At 37.1% G+C, this 15122-nt stretch overlaps 5 protein-coding genes across 9 annotated transcripts; 1 reads left to right on the top strand and 4 right to left on the bottom strand.

Moving 5' to 3' along the window:
• Nucleotides 1-54: 54 nt before the first annotated feature.
• LOC147941942 (uncharacterized) lies at nucleotides 55-1720 on the bottom strand. The gene is made up of 2 exons (XM_087460276.1): nucleotides 475-1720; nucleotides 55-89 (listed from the first exon to the last, which is right to left on the bottom strand). Exons 1-2 carry the CDS (start codon nucleotides 1718-1720, stop codon nucleotides 55-57), a joined length of 1281 nt encoding a protein of 426 aa, XP_087316402.1.
• A 509-nt stretch (nucleotides 1721-2229) lies between these two features.
• Nucleotides 2230-4363, top strand: LOC104703586 (uncharacterized protein At2g27730, mitochondrial). 3 transcript variants are annotated; one of them, XM_010419620.3, is made up of 5 exons: nucleotides 2342-2450; nucleotides 2581-2648; nucleotides 3345-3460; nucleotides 3806-3844; nucleotides 3970-4363. In XM_010419620.3, the coding sequence occupies exons 3-5, from the start codon at nucleotides 3362-3364 to the stop codon at nucleotides 4168-4170; spliced, it is 339 nt and encodes a 112-aa protein (XP_010417922.1). In that variant the 5' UTR covers nucleotides 2342-2450; nucleotides 2581-2648; nucleotides 3345-3361; the 3' UTR covers nucleotides 4171-4363. The 3 variants fall into 3 exon arrangements, with proteins under 3 accessions (XP_010417920.1, XP_010417922.1, XP_087316072.1); XM_087459946.1 differs by having other exon boundaries at nucleotides 2362-2450; nucleotides 2581-2602; XM_010419618.3 differs by lacking the exon at nucleotides 2581-2648 and having other exon boundaries at nucleotides 2230-2450.
• Nucleotides 4364-4718: 355 nt separating this feature from the next.
• On the bottom strand, nucleotides 4719-6144 carry LOC104703585 (large ribosomal subunit protein P2z). Of its 2 annotated transcripts, XR_015562628.1 has the most exons (5): nucleotides 5995-6144; nucleotides 5813-5903; nucleotides 5271-5500; nucleotides 5073-5170; nucleotides 4719-4833 (listed from the first exon to the last, which is right to left on the bottom strand). XR_015562628.1 is itself a non-coding variant. In XM_087459945.1 (4 exons), exons 2-4 carry the CDS (start codon nucleotides 5898-5900, stop codon nucleotides 5144-5146), a joined length of 345 nt encoding a protein of 114 aa, XP_087316071.1. In that variant the 5' UTR covers nucleotides 5901-5903; nucleotides 5995-6144; the 3' UTR covers nucleotides 4964-5143. The 2 variants fall into 2 exon arrangements, 1 of the variants encoding a protein (XP_087316071.1); XM_087459945.1 differs by lacking the exon at nucleotides 4719-4833 and having other exon boundaries at nucleotides 4964-5170.
• Nucleotides 6145-7392: 1248 nt separating this feature from the next.
• LOC104752666 (flagellar radial spoke protein 5-like) lies at nucleotides 7393-9638 on the bottom strand. 2 transcript variants are annotated; one of them, XM_010474861.3, is made up of 9 exons: nucleotides 9179-9638; nucleotides 8911-8995; nucleotides 8700-8816; nucleotides 8528-8592; nucleotides 8356-8444; nucleotides 8184-8263; nucleotides 7998-8109; nucleotides 7751-7870; nucleotides 7393-7680 (listed from the first exon to the last, which is right to left on the bottom strand). In XM_010474861.3, the coding sequence occupies exons 1-9, from the start codon at nucleotides 9483-9485 to the stop codon at nucleotides 7495-7497; spliced, it is 1161 nt and encodes a 386-aa protein (XP_010473163.2). In that variant the 5' UTR covers nucleotides 9486-9638; the 3' UTR covers nucleotides 7393-7494. The 2 variants fall into 2 exon arrangements, with proteins under 2 accessions (XP_010473163.2, XP_087316069.1); XM_087459943.1 differs by having other exon boundaries at nucleotides 8911-9058; nucleotides 9179-9550.
• Nucleotides 9639-9643: 5 nt separating this feature from the next.
• LOC104752665 (26S proteasome regulatory subunit RPN13) lies at nucleotides 9644-14232 on the bottom strand. The gene is made up of 14 exons (XM_087459944.1): nucleotides 13829-14232; nucleotides 13493-13553; nucleotides 13170-13262; nucleotides 12962-13021; nucleotides 12673-12711; nucleotides 12518-12592; nucleotides 12342-12408; nucleotides 11650-11728; nucleotides 11111-11232; nucleotides 11002-11022; nucleotides 10693-10787; nucleotides 10124-10201; nucleotides 9996-10050; nucleotides 9644-9904 (listed from the first exon to the last, which is right to left on the bottom strand). Exons 2-14 carry the CDS (start codon nucleotides 13532-13534, stop codon nucleotides 9822-9824), a joined length of 909 nt encoding a protein of 302 aa, XP_087316070.1. The 5' UTR covers nucleotides 13535-13553; nucleotides 13829-14232; the 3' UTR covers nucleotides 9644-9821.
• Between the last annotated feature and the right edge of the window lie 890 nt (nucleotides 14233-15122).

Raw genomic sequence — 15122 nt, 5'->3', positions numbered from 1 at the left:
TGAACTGGGAGATTTATAGACTCAATGTCCAGAAAATAAAGATTGGCCACTTGTTTACCCATTCCAATCATTAAGTCCCGAGAAAGATCCTGAAGAGCACAAGAATTTTTATCAAACCAGATTTTGCAACCCATAGATTTGGTCAAACAACTGACACTTAAAAGGTTGAATTTAAATTGAGGGATGTATAAGACATCATGAAGAACTAAATGATTGCCCAAATGAACATATCCTATCCCAACAATGCTTACTAAACTGCCATTAGGAAGATTGACATTGGTATTAGAGAGAAATTTGAAAGTGGAAAAGGAAGTTTTATCATGACAAATATGGTTAGTAGCTCCTGTGTCTATCACCCAAGCATTGATAGCAATAAGATTGCTATTCGCAGAACAAACATAACGTTTGGTAATCGAAAAAGGATTTGGCCTATCAACACTGGAAAAAGAACAAATGATAGAGGGATAAAATTACCATGTGTTGGGCCATTGGTTAAAGAAGAAGAAGGGAGGGAAGATACTGAAACCGCATGAACCTCAGGTGTAAGTGTAGAACTCTGGATCCTGGTGTTGAGAAAAGAGACTATTTGCTGCATTTGTCCTGTGGAGAGATCATCAGTCAATCTCGGAGTCTCTGCAACAACATTTCCTTCACTCAGACTCTCGGAAATGATATTGGCTGCAGTGGGAACCACTCGTGTTGACTTGAAACGAGGATGACCAACCAGATAACCATTTTTCTTGTAACATTTATCCATGACATGGCCAATTCTCCCACAGAAGGTACACAGTGGTTTGTTGCCTTTTTGAATCTGATAACCACCAGAAGATGCGCCCTGAGACTGTTGTTGAGTCACTTGAAAAGCAGAAGTGTCCAGAGTACCAGAAGCAGGTGGAAAACTGGCCGATCGCTGAGAATCATCTTGGTCCAACATGTTGTAGACTTCAGAGAGAGATGGCAAGCTTTTCTTCATGAGAATCTGGCTACGCACCGTGTCATAGTTACTATTAAGTCCCCTAAGGAAATCAATGACACGATTCGTTTCTCTTTCAGCCAACAAATCATCAACACTCCTTGCAGTCACCTGAAGACTAGAGAGTTCTTCCCATAATGACTGAGTTTTAGTATGATAGGAAGACAGATCCATACTACCCTGACGAAGTGAATGAATCTGCTGACGCAGCTTGTACAAACGAGGAAGGTTGGATTTGTGAAATCGAGTGTACAGATCTCTCCATATCTCTGCAGCAGTGGCAAAGTAAAGAATACTAGAGTAAATCTGCTTCGACACACTATTGAGCATCCAGGATTTGACCATGTTGTTGCATCGTTTCCATATCGGATAATAAGGATCTGTCTCCGCAGGTCGGACTATAGATCCATCAACAAATCCCAATTTATTCTTAGCTTCGATACTAGTAGTCATGGCTACAATCCAAGTTCCATAGTTTGTTCCATCTAAGAGGTCAGGAAGAAGAACCAAACCTGGATGATCGGAGCTGTGAAGATGATATGGGCTGTGAATGTTATCTGGAGAATCCGAGACTGTAAACGGAGCAGAGAACGACCGTGGTCGAGTATCGAGTGCCTGATGCGTAGAGCCAGAGGCAACTCGCAAAGGCGACGAGCTTCGAGCATTGTCGCGGAGAGTCGGAGAAGAAATTTCCGATAGATCTGGTGTAGAAGAGCGATACTTCGAAGTGGTCTTTCGTTTTCCCATAATTAGCTGAATCGAGTTGATAAGAAGCAAAGCGGAAACAAAAACAACGCGAATCAGAAAAGGAATCGAAAGCGAGACGAAAACGCAAAGAGCTACGGAAGGATCTAGATCGGAAAAAAAAATACAGCGGCGTAACTAACTTTTCCGATTAGAATCGATGATCGGAAAAAGTTTGTTACAGAGAATGAGAAAGCATTCGCTCTGATACCATATGAGTAAAGAATCTCATTCTCCTTATCAATGTAAAATGTACAATTGGAAGTTTATATACATTATACCAGGCCTAAACCAAAGTCTCTAAACCAGCTAATCCTAAACTATACAGACTCCAATTGAACCAAAAATGATATAAACTATATACAAAAGGAATCATATACTATAATATCAACCTAGACGATTTTTTCAGATTTCATCATCAAAATATCAATAGATCAATGCTTTGTAGGTGCCCACTAAAAATAGTTTAATGTTCACAAATAAATATACATACAAAGTTCAATACAAAGTTCAAGTGTTTTTGTAATTTGCAAGGCACAAAATGTTTAATGCTCATATAATGGGCTACACAATGCTTTTGGGCCCAATAGTTAAGGTTTAAGCCCATTAAACTCCTTCCATATCTCTCTCTCTCTCAGACCTTCTTCTTCTTCTTCTTCTTCTTCACCGAGTCATTCATTTCTTCTGTAAGCAGCCAGACGAAACTTTTTAACGATCTATCCATCGAACAAAGGTTCTCATTTCTTCCGATCATCTTCTCCGATTTTACGATTCTTTCCTTCCTCGTTTTTTTAGATTTGTTTACAAATTCTTCTAAACCATTTCTTCTCTGTCGATCTAACACCGGTCCTCGATTTTTCCAGTCGCGATACCACCATTTTCGAGGTCGGAGCTAGGGGTTTTCGTTTCTCTGTTTTCGGATCAGGATTAGGTTTTGATTTAATGCTTTTGCATTAGCTTTATCAGTGCTTTGCTGTGTATTATTCGCGACTGGATGATTTATTTTAGTTTACGCTTCTTTGTTTCTTTCGCTTTTAACGTAACCTAATGGATTGATTTTGAGCTCGTTTGTGTTTCATCTATACGTGTTTTTTTTTTCACCTTAGGTTGGATCGGTTTTGGTATCTGAGAAACTGTGTTTGATACACTTGTTTATGGTAACAAACACAGCCTTCCACAAGGATCCACCAGTGTATTGTGTTTTGATTTGAATGTAACCTTTGTTTCACTATTGTATGAGTGATTCAAAGATGTTGTTGCTTGCTTCTCTATGTTATGAATGATGATGACGAAAAAATATCGTGATAGACAAGTGCCCTCCACCACTGTCTTGAGTTTTTAAGCAGTAGCTAATACTTGATACAGTAGTAGATGTTACTGTTAAGTGATAGCATATAGTTAGTTGCTTGCTTCTCCATGGTTTGTATGATGATGATGACGACGAAAAAGTATTGTGAGGGGCTGAGTTTACTGCCACAACTGTTTCCTCTCTATAGATTATCTGTAATTTTGTTTGGAGTTTTTGGATTGATTTCAGGGTTTCAAAGGAACTGAGTTTGTCCCTTTCATCTCCCATTTCGTCACTGTCAGGCTTAAATAGTAATGATTTTAATGTTTTTATGTACAGGATACTTCTTCATCACCATGGCAGCCAGAAATGCTTTCAGAATTGTGTCTCGCAGGTTCTCTAGTGGCAAAGTTCTTAGCGAAGAGGAGAAAGCTGCTGAGAACGTTTTCATTAAGGTAAAACATCAGAATTCAGAAGCTTTCCATATCGATGTGAATAAAATAATTGTAGACTAAGAATCCTCAAAGCTAAAAGTATATTTACTTTCCATTTATGATGAAAACTTTTTAGCAAGCTCTTGTTTGATTCTATCAGAAAGTATGTTGTTTTTTACTTACAAGAAACTTATCTCGTATCTAACTGTAGAAGTCAAGTCTATTTGTTATCTGAACCTTGTTGCATCCAGCTTGAACTTGAAACATGATAGATAATACTTTCAACTTTCTAAACAAATTAATTTTTTGAGCAGTGATCTTCTGTCCTATTATTTAGCTTTGTTTATTGGGTTTCTACATTGGCAGAAAATGGAGCAGGAGAAGCTTGAGAAGATAGCCAGACAGGTAATGATTTCTTTAACTTTAAGACTAGTGATATTCTGTTTAGATGAAGCTTTTTTCTATCAAGAAAAGAGAGAAAATGTACTGTGGTCAATACTCGAGCTAAAACTTCTTATATGAACAACTAGGGTCCGGGAGAACAAGCAGCAGGGTCAGCAAGTGAAGCAAAGGCCGCTAGTGGTGCAACATCAACAGCTGAGTCAGGCCCAAAGGTGTCAGAAGACAAGAACAGAAACTATGCGGTGGTGGCAGGTGTGGTGACTATTTTCGGTGCAATTGGTTGGTACCTGAAATCAGGTGGAAAGAAGCAGCCAGAGGTCCAAGAGTAAAGATTGATGGACTAGCGAGTGAATAAAACAGGGAGTGGCACATTACTCATTCCTATCTTGTGAGAAAACTTTGGACATGTTGTTGCTCTCTTTTCTTGGGGTTTTTGCTAAACCTAATCTTGAAACAGTTTTTTTTTTGGGATTGTTACATTTTAGTTTCGGAATCTTTTAATTGCATAGACTTTTCAGATCACTTTTGATCATAATTAGCCTAGCTAATATGGATTAATCCAATCGGACCCAAACCAGATTAAAATTATTAGCCCGAGCATAATCTGAAAGTGTTCGAATGGGATTCACATTTCCAATATTAACAGAATCTGAAAACCACCCAAAATCGTACTTAAAGATCTATGTCAATGTTACATTTGATGCTATTGTTCAAAAGAAAGTTGGAAGTTGCATTTTGAAATACTAAAATCTTTATATGTATGTACTTTCATTAGTGTTAGTATATACTCTATTTCATTATATTCCATCCATATCCCAATTCCATTCATATACTGAGGTTGGTTAATAGAAAAGAGAATATTAAACAATCGACGATGTAACCGACGCAATAGTTTTGAATTGGAATATAAAATGACAATAACAAGTGAGACTGATGTTTAGAGTCAAAAATCTCTTGAGATCTCAGCATCGTTCTAAAAGGATAATGGAATACTGATGTTTACTAAACTCTGTATATGTGTTTTCATTAGCTTTAGTTATGGGAAAGTGTTGGTGTATATATATATATATATATATACTGAGGTTGGTTAATAGAAAAGAGACTGTTAAACCATCGACGATGTACCCGAGGCAAAAGTTTTGAATTGAAATATAAAATGACAATCACAAGTGAGACTGACGTTTGGAGTCAAAAACGTCTTGAGAATCTCAGCACTGGTCTAATGGAATACAAAACTAAACAACAACATATAGATTTCAAAAGGCCAGGGTACAACAAAACCAGAACTCGTTTGCTACCAGCTTACTCGAATAGACTGAAACCCATGTCCTGCAAAAATTAACACACAAGTAAGCACCATCTCCATTTCAAGCTACCATAAGGTTTTAGCTCGCTCATACGAAAAAAAGAAATATAAAGAAATACTTACATCATCGGATTCTTCCTTCTCTTCCTTCTTCTCTTCTTTCTTGGACTCAGCTGCAGGGGCACCACCGCCTCCTCCACCAGCGGATGGAGCAGAAGCCATAGCAACACCACCACCACCAGACGGCACAGAAGCAAGCTTCTCCCTACCAGCAGCAATCAGCTCAGTCAAGTCTTTTCCTTTCACTTCCTTCAACAAAAGCTCAATCTGAGAGTCCTCTGTCTCAGCACCAACTGCAAAAAAATCAAACACCAACAACAAAACCACTTTCAAATCAATCAAATCATTCCACCCCAATTACAATCAACCCTCCTTCTATGATCCTTCTAACCTCAAAACACAGTCACAATTACAATCATCTAATCTTACTTGAACAAACATACATATGAACTCACTAAACCTCACGATAAGCAAATGCCCAAACTAACATTTCTAAGTTAAACATAGATATGAACTCACTAAACTCGAATTCTCCATCGACTCTTGCAATGTAAAAAAAAAAAATCGAATGCTCAAAATTCGAAGTTACTACCAAAGGAACGAACCTGATCCGAGAACATCCTTGATATCGGAACTGGTTGGGGAAGCTTTCCCACTCAAAACGGCGAGCAAAAACGCGGCGACAACCTTCATTTTCTGATACCAAAAAATAAAAAAAACATCAAATCAAGAAGACTAGTGACCACGTAGTAGGAGAAATGGATAAGTGGCGATCGCGTTTACTTACTGAGCAAGTGTTGATGGATCTCGCAGGAGGCGGAGTGAGTTTTTAGGGTTTGTTTGACGGCGATGAGGAAGAAGAAGTACGTAAAAAATGGAAACTATATGATTTATATACACTTAGGGTTTCTTTTAATCTATCGAATGTCTCCGGTTTAAAAGATATCATCCTATAACCGGGATTTAAATTAATTCCGGCCCAGTTTCTTTTAAGCCCAATTTTGTATGGGCTCTAGATTTCGATTTACAGGTATTTCTTTTTATGCACGTTTTCGGTAATTGTTGTATATTGTTAGGTAATTAAAAAAAAAATGAGATGTTAAATGCTCAACAAATATTAATAAAATTTTGCTCTATTGTTAAATTAAAGGTTTTTTCATACCATTAATAAAAAAATTGCAGAGATCCGACTTTTTTGTTTCCCTTTTAATGAGAAAAATCCCAAATCAGGGACAAAAGAAGAAGGAAGAGCAAACCCTAATTATCCGATCATGCCACCAAACAACAATCTGAGAAGCGTAATCCAGCAGTGCCGCAATTTCATAGCGAGGTCTCGCGGATCATCGTTCTCTAGTGTTAACAATGGCAGCGGTGGTGAGTCTAAGTTTGATTGTTTACTGAAATCAATAGCGTACGGACATGATGATGAGGGATATAGAAGAACGTCGTCGACGTCACGCACCTGCACATTGTCCGACACGATTTGACATGATGCTGCGTGATCTGCTTAGAAAGTTCATTTGAATGTACTGTGTTATGTTTCTGTTTGAGGCTTTGAAAAATTAGACTACTATTCTTTTTACTATGGTTCGGTGATGTTGCCTTGTGTTAGGATTTTGTTTGACGGTGTGCAGAACATAAACGAAAAGAAAGTACTTAAAAAAAAACTTAAAAGTACTTAATCCAATAACAGATGAATTTAAAAGAAAATTAAAAAAAAAAAATTGCACTAAGATTGTTAGAGAAGAGAAACACTCTGTGTTATTACAGCGTAGAGATACATCAACAATTGGAGATATGGGTGGATTTGGAACGTGAAGCTTGTAGTTTCGGCCTCATAAGTTTATTGGTGGATGAGAAGAAGTTTATCGTGTGTTGTCAATTGGTAGTGAGAAGTGGAGTCTGCTGCATTAAACAGGTGGTATTCAATTCATTATGGGGAGAGGACAATAAAGTAAAACAGGTGCATTCTGGATTCGTATCATCTCTGCCAAATTTGTTTGATTATGTTCCAAGTTTGACTCAAATCTAGCTAAGATGTCTGGTGGTGAAACCCTTGTGACTCAAATCCAGCTACATGTAAAGCTTTGTTTTTTTCTTAATTCTTTTTTCATAGCTATCTTGGTCATGTCCCTTTTCTGGGCATATAACAAGAATAGCCTTTGTGGTTTATGCAAGAATTGTCTTTTTGTCTCATCAAAAGAAGTCTTATTAGCGTAAAAACGATTCTACAAACATAAACATGTACTTACATGACTTGATACTGTATATAAATTACATATGCAAATCATATACGTCGGTATTCGTCTCCACAGTCGCCAATCACTTGGAGAAGATCTTTACCTTTCTTGGTAACCTCTTGTATGCTGTTAACATCTTCTTCATCCAATACCAATGAGAATATAGCATTTGTGTCTTTTATGTGCTCCGCTAACCCGAGTCTCACCCCAATCATTGATCCAGCAACTCCTTGCTGAGATGAGATTCCCATTTTTCAGAAAAATTTAACAAACCAGATTGGTATTATGAGTCAGAACAAATACCTGATCTAGTACATATCTCACAGCCACTGTCGAAATCGAAACTCCATGTTTTGAGGCTATGTTCTTCATCGTTCGAAGTAAGTTTTGGAATAGATTCCACCCACCCCATGCATCAACCATCTGTAATTTCACCCTCAAAAATCATAAAGCAGTAATACCATGATGATACTGCAATGATGAACCCTTAATAATACAATGAGAACTGCCATTGACAGGGTTAATCTATGGATATGCTTTGAACTCTTACCTTTTTGTACTTTTGGAGAGAAGGAGTATCCAAGCGAGGGCCAGCAAAAGGGATTGTCAGATTGGTACCAAGAAACTTCTCTGACAGAAGACCACCCATTACTGTCCCATATCTGTCCAACAATGTATGGTTAAGTCAGGTTTAAAGAGGAAGAAGTCGACCAAGAATTTCATAGAGTATAGTTACGTTATAAGTTTGACGCCTGTAAGCTCGCAAAGCTGAGCCATTCTCTGTTGAGGACGCATGTCTACAATGGAGTGTTGCACCTTGAAAGAATTCACATAAAGATTTACAAACCAAAAACAAAAAGTAGTCTGGATAAAGGCATAAAATGAGCGAAGATCGAGCTGGCATTCACCTGATTACTGACAACAGGGATTCCATTCTCTAAGATTTTCTGAAGTCTCTCTGTATCAAAATTTGTCAAAGCAATTGTCTTGATTTTACCTGCAAGCAAATCGACGATGCTGCAGTAGTTTAAACAAGCCGGTAGATTAATAAAACGAAAACTCACAAGAAATGAGCTTTACCTTGCTCTTTTAAGTCAGTGAGGTGCTTCAGTGCATCAAGATAACCATCATTCGCATAATCCCACCTATTCCAAACTTACATATTAGCAAATAATGAAGCAGGGATTGTATAAATAGTCACTACAGAACACATCAATTACTAGCAAGTGAAGTTAAAAGTGAGAAACAACACCAGTGAAACTGAAGCATGTCAAGAGAAGCCACATCCATTTTCTTGCGCGATTTTTCAATGTTCTCACGAACATAACTACTAGTCATTTTCACTGGAGGAGGTACCCATTTTGTCAAACTGCATCACGAAAAAAATACCCTAATCAGTCACTTAGCCAGTTCTTAGTCTAATCAACTGGCTTGGAATTGAGATTTTGCACTTTGTAACTTACCCTTTAATCTTTTCCAAGTACTCTGGTGGACGTTCTCGACGAACTCTATTGATAAAAACGCCGTAAAGATCTTCAGAAGGACCATCTAAACATAAGAGAAACCAACTAAGCACAAACTCCATTTCACTAATCTCCCACACTAAACCTTCTGTGAGTAAAACATAGCACTAAACATTAGCTAATCATCAAAACTCACTAATCTATTATTCCAGTTTTGTTGATTTCTAAGCTAATTTCGTAAACAATAATCTTACTCAGAGCTACTTACAAATGTCGGCCATGTCGAAGGTGGAGAGACCAGCATCTGCGTATCGAAGCATCGCATCAACGGCGTCGTTTCGGTCAATCTTACCCCATTCTCCACTCGTCTGCCACATTCCGTTGAGAACTCTGCATATCTCCAGTGAATCGTTCCCGTTCTTCAGCTTCACCCACCGTTCAGCTTCGGTCGTTTCCAACGAGCAGTTCACGGAGCTGAAGCTAATCCGACGGCGATAAACATTCCGGCTAAACCAATTCGATGATACTGTCGGAGCTAGGTTCGTGGCGATGACGGAATTTAAGGTCATCGGCATAGCCTCTGTGTGTGTGTCTCTCTCTCTCGATCTGCGGAGGAAGAAGACAACTGAGATTTATGGGCCTTAACACTACACAAATGTGGCTTCTGGGGCTTTGAGGCCCAAATCTATTTGGCACATTTTTATGCATTTGGCTTTCTTTTGTAGCATATGCATTTCGTTTGAATTTTCAATTTAAATCATAAAACGAACGACAGAAACATTTGTGGCAAAAAGGTAAAATCCCAACACTTACAATTTCAAGAACACTACATAAATCTTTAATCTATCAAACAACGAAGATCTTTTTTTTCTCAGTTGAAATTTCAAAGTCATGAGAATATGAAAAAGATTCTAAGCCTCATCCATTGCATCCTTTAATTGCGTTGAAACCGAATCCTCAAGTGCCTCAAGGAATGAGACAACTGTGAACTTGACTGCAAGAGAGTTAAAAAAAACTGCTTTATAAAAATGATTCAACAAGACTGATGATGCTTTTGGAAAGTCTTTTGTAAGAATCTGACTCACATTTACTTGGGTCTATACCAAACTGCGTCAAATCTATTTGTCCTGTGCGAAGTACCTAAAATAGATATTAAAGTTGAATTAGAATATAAAGCCATGAATGGAAACACCATAGTCACAGATGGGCTTACATAGGTAAATGCATCAATTTGTTGACGAAAAGGAGGGCTCTGCAACAACTCCAGAATATCTTCTGCCCTACAGTGTCCCTGTGATTTGCTTTTCTGTTAGTCTAGAGTACATAACCATGTAAGTAGCCTAAGCGGCTTTAGTGTAGCTGTGTTATCAGCTCCACAAACAATAGTTCTTTTAGCTAGAGAGCTAACAAGTTAAAAGTAAGTAATGAATCTGCCTAGGGTCTCGGTTTGGGCATTGGTCAAGAATAAGTGACTTTTCCTGTTGATAAAAAGTCCAACCTATGGATTGAATATAGGAATTTACTGGTTGAATTCCCTGTGTCAAACAATATACAATTTATAGACATATATAAATTTTAGGTATAACCCCCTGCAACAACCCTTTGTAATCCTACCCCCTATACCATTTCATAATTCAGTGCCCTTCTGAGCTACTTACCCTAAATACACAACTTGACTTGGTCATTCCTCTGACACTTTCAGAAGACAGAACTAACAAGAAGAGTATTGCATGTAGGATTCATCTTCATAGAATACAGAAAACAGTGAAGCCCAAGATATACCTCAGGTAAATGTGAAGACAGTCGTTCTTGTACCGGCAACATCTCAAGCAATGGCATAATCAACTCCGGCTTCAAGATGTCCCCTAATGCTAAACCTATGAATGATTTAATATGAGTGGACAATGAGGTCAAGAATAGACAATGGAAGAAAGAAAGAAAGAAGAATGATAGCTGCGGACAGATTACTAATCACAAATAAAAGCTGGGCACTCCCATTTCCAATCCATACAGACTTCAGCATAAGTAGATACTGTATTCGCTCCACATCATAATACTTAAAAAATATGTATCTATATTGAAAGTATTTACCTTCTTCATCTCCAGCAATACCTACACAATACCGACCATACCTGAATGAGTATAAGAGGGAAACCAGAAAAGCCTATTGAAAGGAGAATCTAAGGATAGAGAACTGTACCTACAGGGCCAGCAGAAAGGTTGTTCAGAATTCTTTGCAGGTCTGCCAGCTTAACTGGTCCAGACGAAGATGTCACGTCACTCACCTCTGTAGAAAAATTTGGCACAACCAAGTTTCCAGCTCTATGCAAGATGAATAAATTCATATAAGCCATAGCATTCATATAAGACAATACCATTTGCAGCAATTAAGCGTCTTTTCACATAGTATTCAAACTCAAAATCAAGCATATCTGTTGAAAATCTTCACACGATTATGAAAAAGAACATGTAGGTCAACATAGAGAATCTGATAGATTTTGGCAGGGCATCTATTTACCACTGGGTAGCCATGTCTAAAGAAACTTTAATGTGCACAATAGGATGTGTAAGTTACCAAAGCATTCCACAGATGCAACATAAAGAAAAATAGCAAGACAATATCTGTTGTCATGACACTGACAACACAGCAATCAAACCCACTTCTGAAGATAAAATGGTAAGCCAGTTATATACTTTGAAAAGCTAACAGTCAGATTACTATTTCGATATAATTGGTACCTAGATGAGGAATTATCTTCTGCCATGTCTTCCAGTTCATCCGTGACAGCAGCTGCAAGTTCGTCTTCATCTTGAAACTCTGGTTCACAAGAAAATTTATTAGATTAAATCCACCTTTTCCTCCTATGCAAAATGACTAAGCATTGTCCCTATCAAGGGCATGTGCAATACAAAAAAAAAGGGTGATGAGAAAATAACATTTACACGCTCATATGTGAGTTAAAGCAGAATCTTAATTACAGTATAGGTAAAGATAGCTACAATTTGTGGCGTCCATCTGGGATAGGAAAAAGTTTTGTAGTGCTACAAAAATAATACACATTTAAGCTCCTCACTTCAAAACTTTCTTATTACACAATCCAACAATGACAAGCAAGGATTGAACTTATTATTGCAAATCTGATCTTTCATATTTATTAAAAAATTCACATGAATTGATGACAACGAATTGTGGTTGATGCTCGTTGGAAAAAAAACTCCTTAGTATAGTGCCATGACATTATTATAGAATCCGTGTTGACACATAAAATGCCAGAATCTATGCATGACAGTATGAACGAATATGTATTTAAGGATAAGAAAGTTAGTTTGCTAATCATGCAAGTTGGAAGGTTAAATAGCAAGAAAGACACTGGTACCAGTATACAATCATATCATAGACGGTTTGTAACAAGGGTAAGATAGTTACATGCCTATTGGTTGATTGAGGTATTGATTGACCGAAGAGCACAGCTCTGCATCACCTTCAGCTCTTGGCTCCTGCAAAATAAGTTAGAAAAAGAGTTCTGAGAAACAAATAAGATCAAAGATGAAAGTGATTAGGTGAACAAAGATACACACACATATTTAAAAAAGACAAACAAGTGACCTGCATCCAAAAGAATAACTTGCGGTCATCACTGTTGAACTTCAGAATATACACCCTGTCTGATGATTGATTAACCTAAACAGAAACAAGTACGCTGTGGTCACATTCTGATATTAATAATGCACAAGCAAGTAGCCTCAATTCAACAGGCATACCTTTTCAAATAGAGCTTCATCTGGGAAAACAATTTGATCCTATAAATGGCATTGTCAAGGAAAAAACTTACGTAACTGGAACATCTGGTAGCAACTATTAATAAATCCCTGGATTTTGTTTATATTCATGCAAATCAAATCAAAAAGAAACAACCTTCTAGATGGACTGAGCTAAGAAATTCGACTGTCCCCAAGATACAAATCAACTGGCTCAGCAGCAAAGACTTAATAATACTTGGAGAACCTTTAATCCAATTCTCAAATCTCAAAAGAAAAGTGCAGAGGATACGTCTTCTACTGTATTAAGGTTTCGATCAAGCCACATGAAATGAACCAGTCCCTCATCACCCTAAAAGAGAGAATATAAGAGGAAAACAAAACCCGTGTTAAATTTTTACAGAGAACGAGTAAATGTAACAACAAAAACTAGATTCAGAGATGCTTTAATTTCAATAATAGCACGTTCAATAGAACAACAATTCAGTGTCGGACATTACTCTAACAATGCGGACAAGTCCTTTTCGTGAATCAGGGACAACTCTTGTTCCCTGCAAAGACATTTTCCCAGCACGAAACTCAAGCATGATCTCCTGCCCAAAATTAGTCTCAATGTAAGTTGAAGAACCTTAGTAATGAATATACATAAATAGCAAGCAGTTTATAACCTGAATCACTTTGATATAAAAATTTAGATGAAACAAAAGCCATTTCAGTAACTAGGACACACACTAGTACTACTACTACTAATAGTACTACATAAAAGTAAGTCATTCACTATCAAACAAGTCAATCACGAAGGAGAAGCAAAATCTCAAGTTACCTGCTGTATCACGGGAAGAAACGCTTCATCAATTGAAGTCATAATCACCAACTCTTTCTTTCTAGTCGAACGCCAAAACAAACAAGTAAAAATAAGAACCAAAGCCAAAAATAATTTCGTAATCGAAGAAATCACAATGAACAAAACAAGTTATTTACAAAAACTATAATCTGGAACTAGGTTAAAGAAGGAGGAGGAGAAATCGAAATCGAAATCAAAACCCTAGGGTACCAAATCTTGGCAGGAATCGAGAGACCAAAAAAAAAAAAAAAAAAAGAACAACGGTTAAAGGCAGAGAGGCTATATAATCTCTCGTCAAGGTTGAATGAAGATTACCGTGGCAGCAGAAGAAGGGATTTGGGGGAGAAGGAAGGAAGCAGAGCGATCCTCTCGTGTTTTTTTTTCTCTTTCAATTGCAAAAACCTCTCTCTCGTGTCTTTCTTTTTTTCTTGATTTCTTCATAGAAAGAAGAAGAAGAAGAAAGGCTTTTCATTTTTTCACTTAATGGACATATTATAGGCCCAGCAAGTATCAATCTAGCCCAAGTATTGACGATGGTTGTAACAACGGTTCTAGCTAATCATTCGAAAAGATGTTAAGTTTATCGGTTATTTTTTTGGTATTTTAACATTGCCAGAAGATTCGAAGATTGTTGTGGGCAGTGTGGAGATACTCAAGACCGAAATCCTCTATTGGATGAAAGGTTGCGACATGTCAATTCTAATTTTTCACATTCTTACATTGTTTGAAGGACACAAAGTTGTCGACATATATTGTGACCTCTCGGTGCGATTGGTGTGAAATCATCTGACCAGCTTCAATACATAAACACTGGCAAAATATATCTCATGCTTTTATTGTTATCCTCACCGAGAAATCATGGAGACTCAAGTCTCTTTTCTTAAACCCTAAAGTCTCGTTTCTTTTATTTTCCCTTTGGTAAAAGAGTTATATTATCAAATGGAATGATACAACTTATATATAAGCACAAGCTATAATCAAATGATATAATTAAAGGGATTACATAGAATAATATAATTAATGTATATTAGAGTAACATATGGGATTTGAGTAATTATAGTTGATATGATGATACTCTTTCTTTGATAATATACTATGAAAACTCTTTTAGTGTATGGATCCAAACAATTCGTACACTTGTACTGATCCTATATTAATTCGGTTCGCCGCTTTGCATAAAACAGTCGACATGTCAAATCTACTTTTTTCACATTCTTTTACACATCAGATTGAACAAAGTTGTCGACATATAAATGTAACCTCTCGGTGCGATTGGCGAAATCATGTGATCAGCATCAAATACATACACAAACACCGCCAAAAGATATCTGATGTTTTTATTGTTACTCGGTCATATATCACATTCACATGTATCGTGATCGGCATAACTTATATAAGTAGATTTAAAGATTTAAATAAGGACCACTTATGTGGAAAATTGTAAGATTGTTAATTAGTTAGCTGTCTTTCTCAATTTGCTTAAATTACAGAAGAATGCCTTAACAATAAGGACCACTTACCCAAATTGATTCCACCTCTACATCCACCACACACTTCACATTTTCAACGTGTCTCTTTTCAATTTCCCAATCATATTCATTTTCTAAAT

The sequence above is a fragment of the Camelina sativa genome, chromosome 7, assembly GCF_030686135.1.
Source record: "Camelina sativa cultivar CO46 ecotype springtype chromosome 7, ASM3068613v1".
NCBI lineage: Eukaryota > Viridiplantae > Streptophyta > Magnoliopsida > Brassicales > Brassicaceae > Camelina > Camelina sativa.
This window is presented reverse-complemented; position numbering and strand designations above follow the sequence as displayed.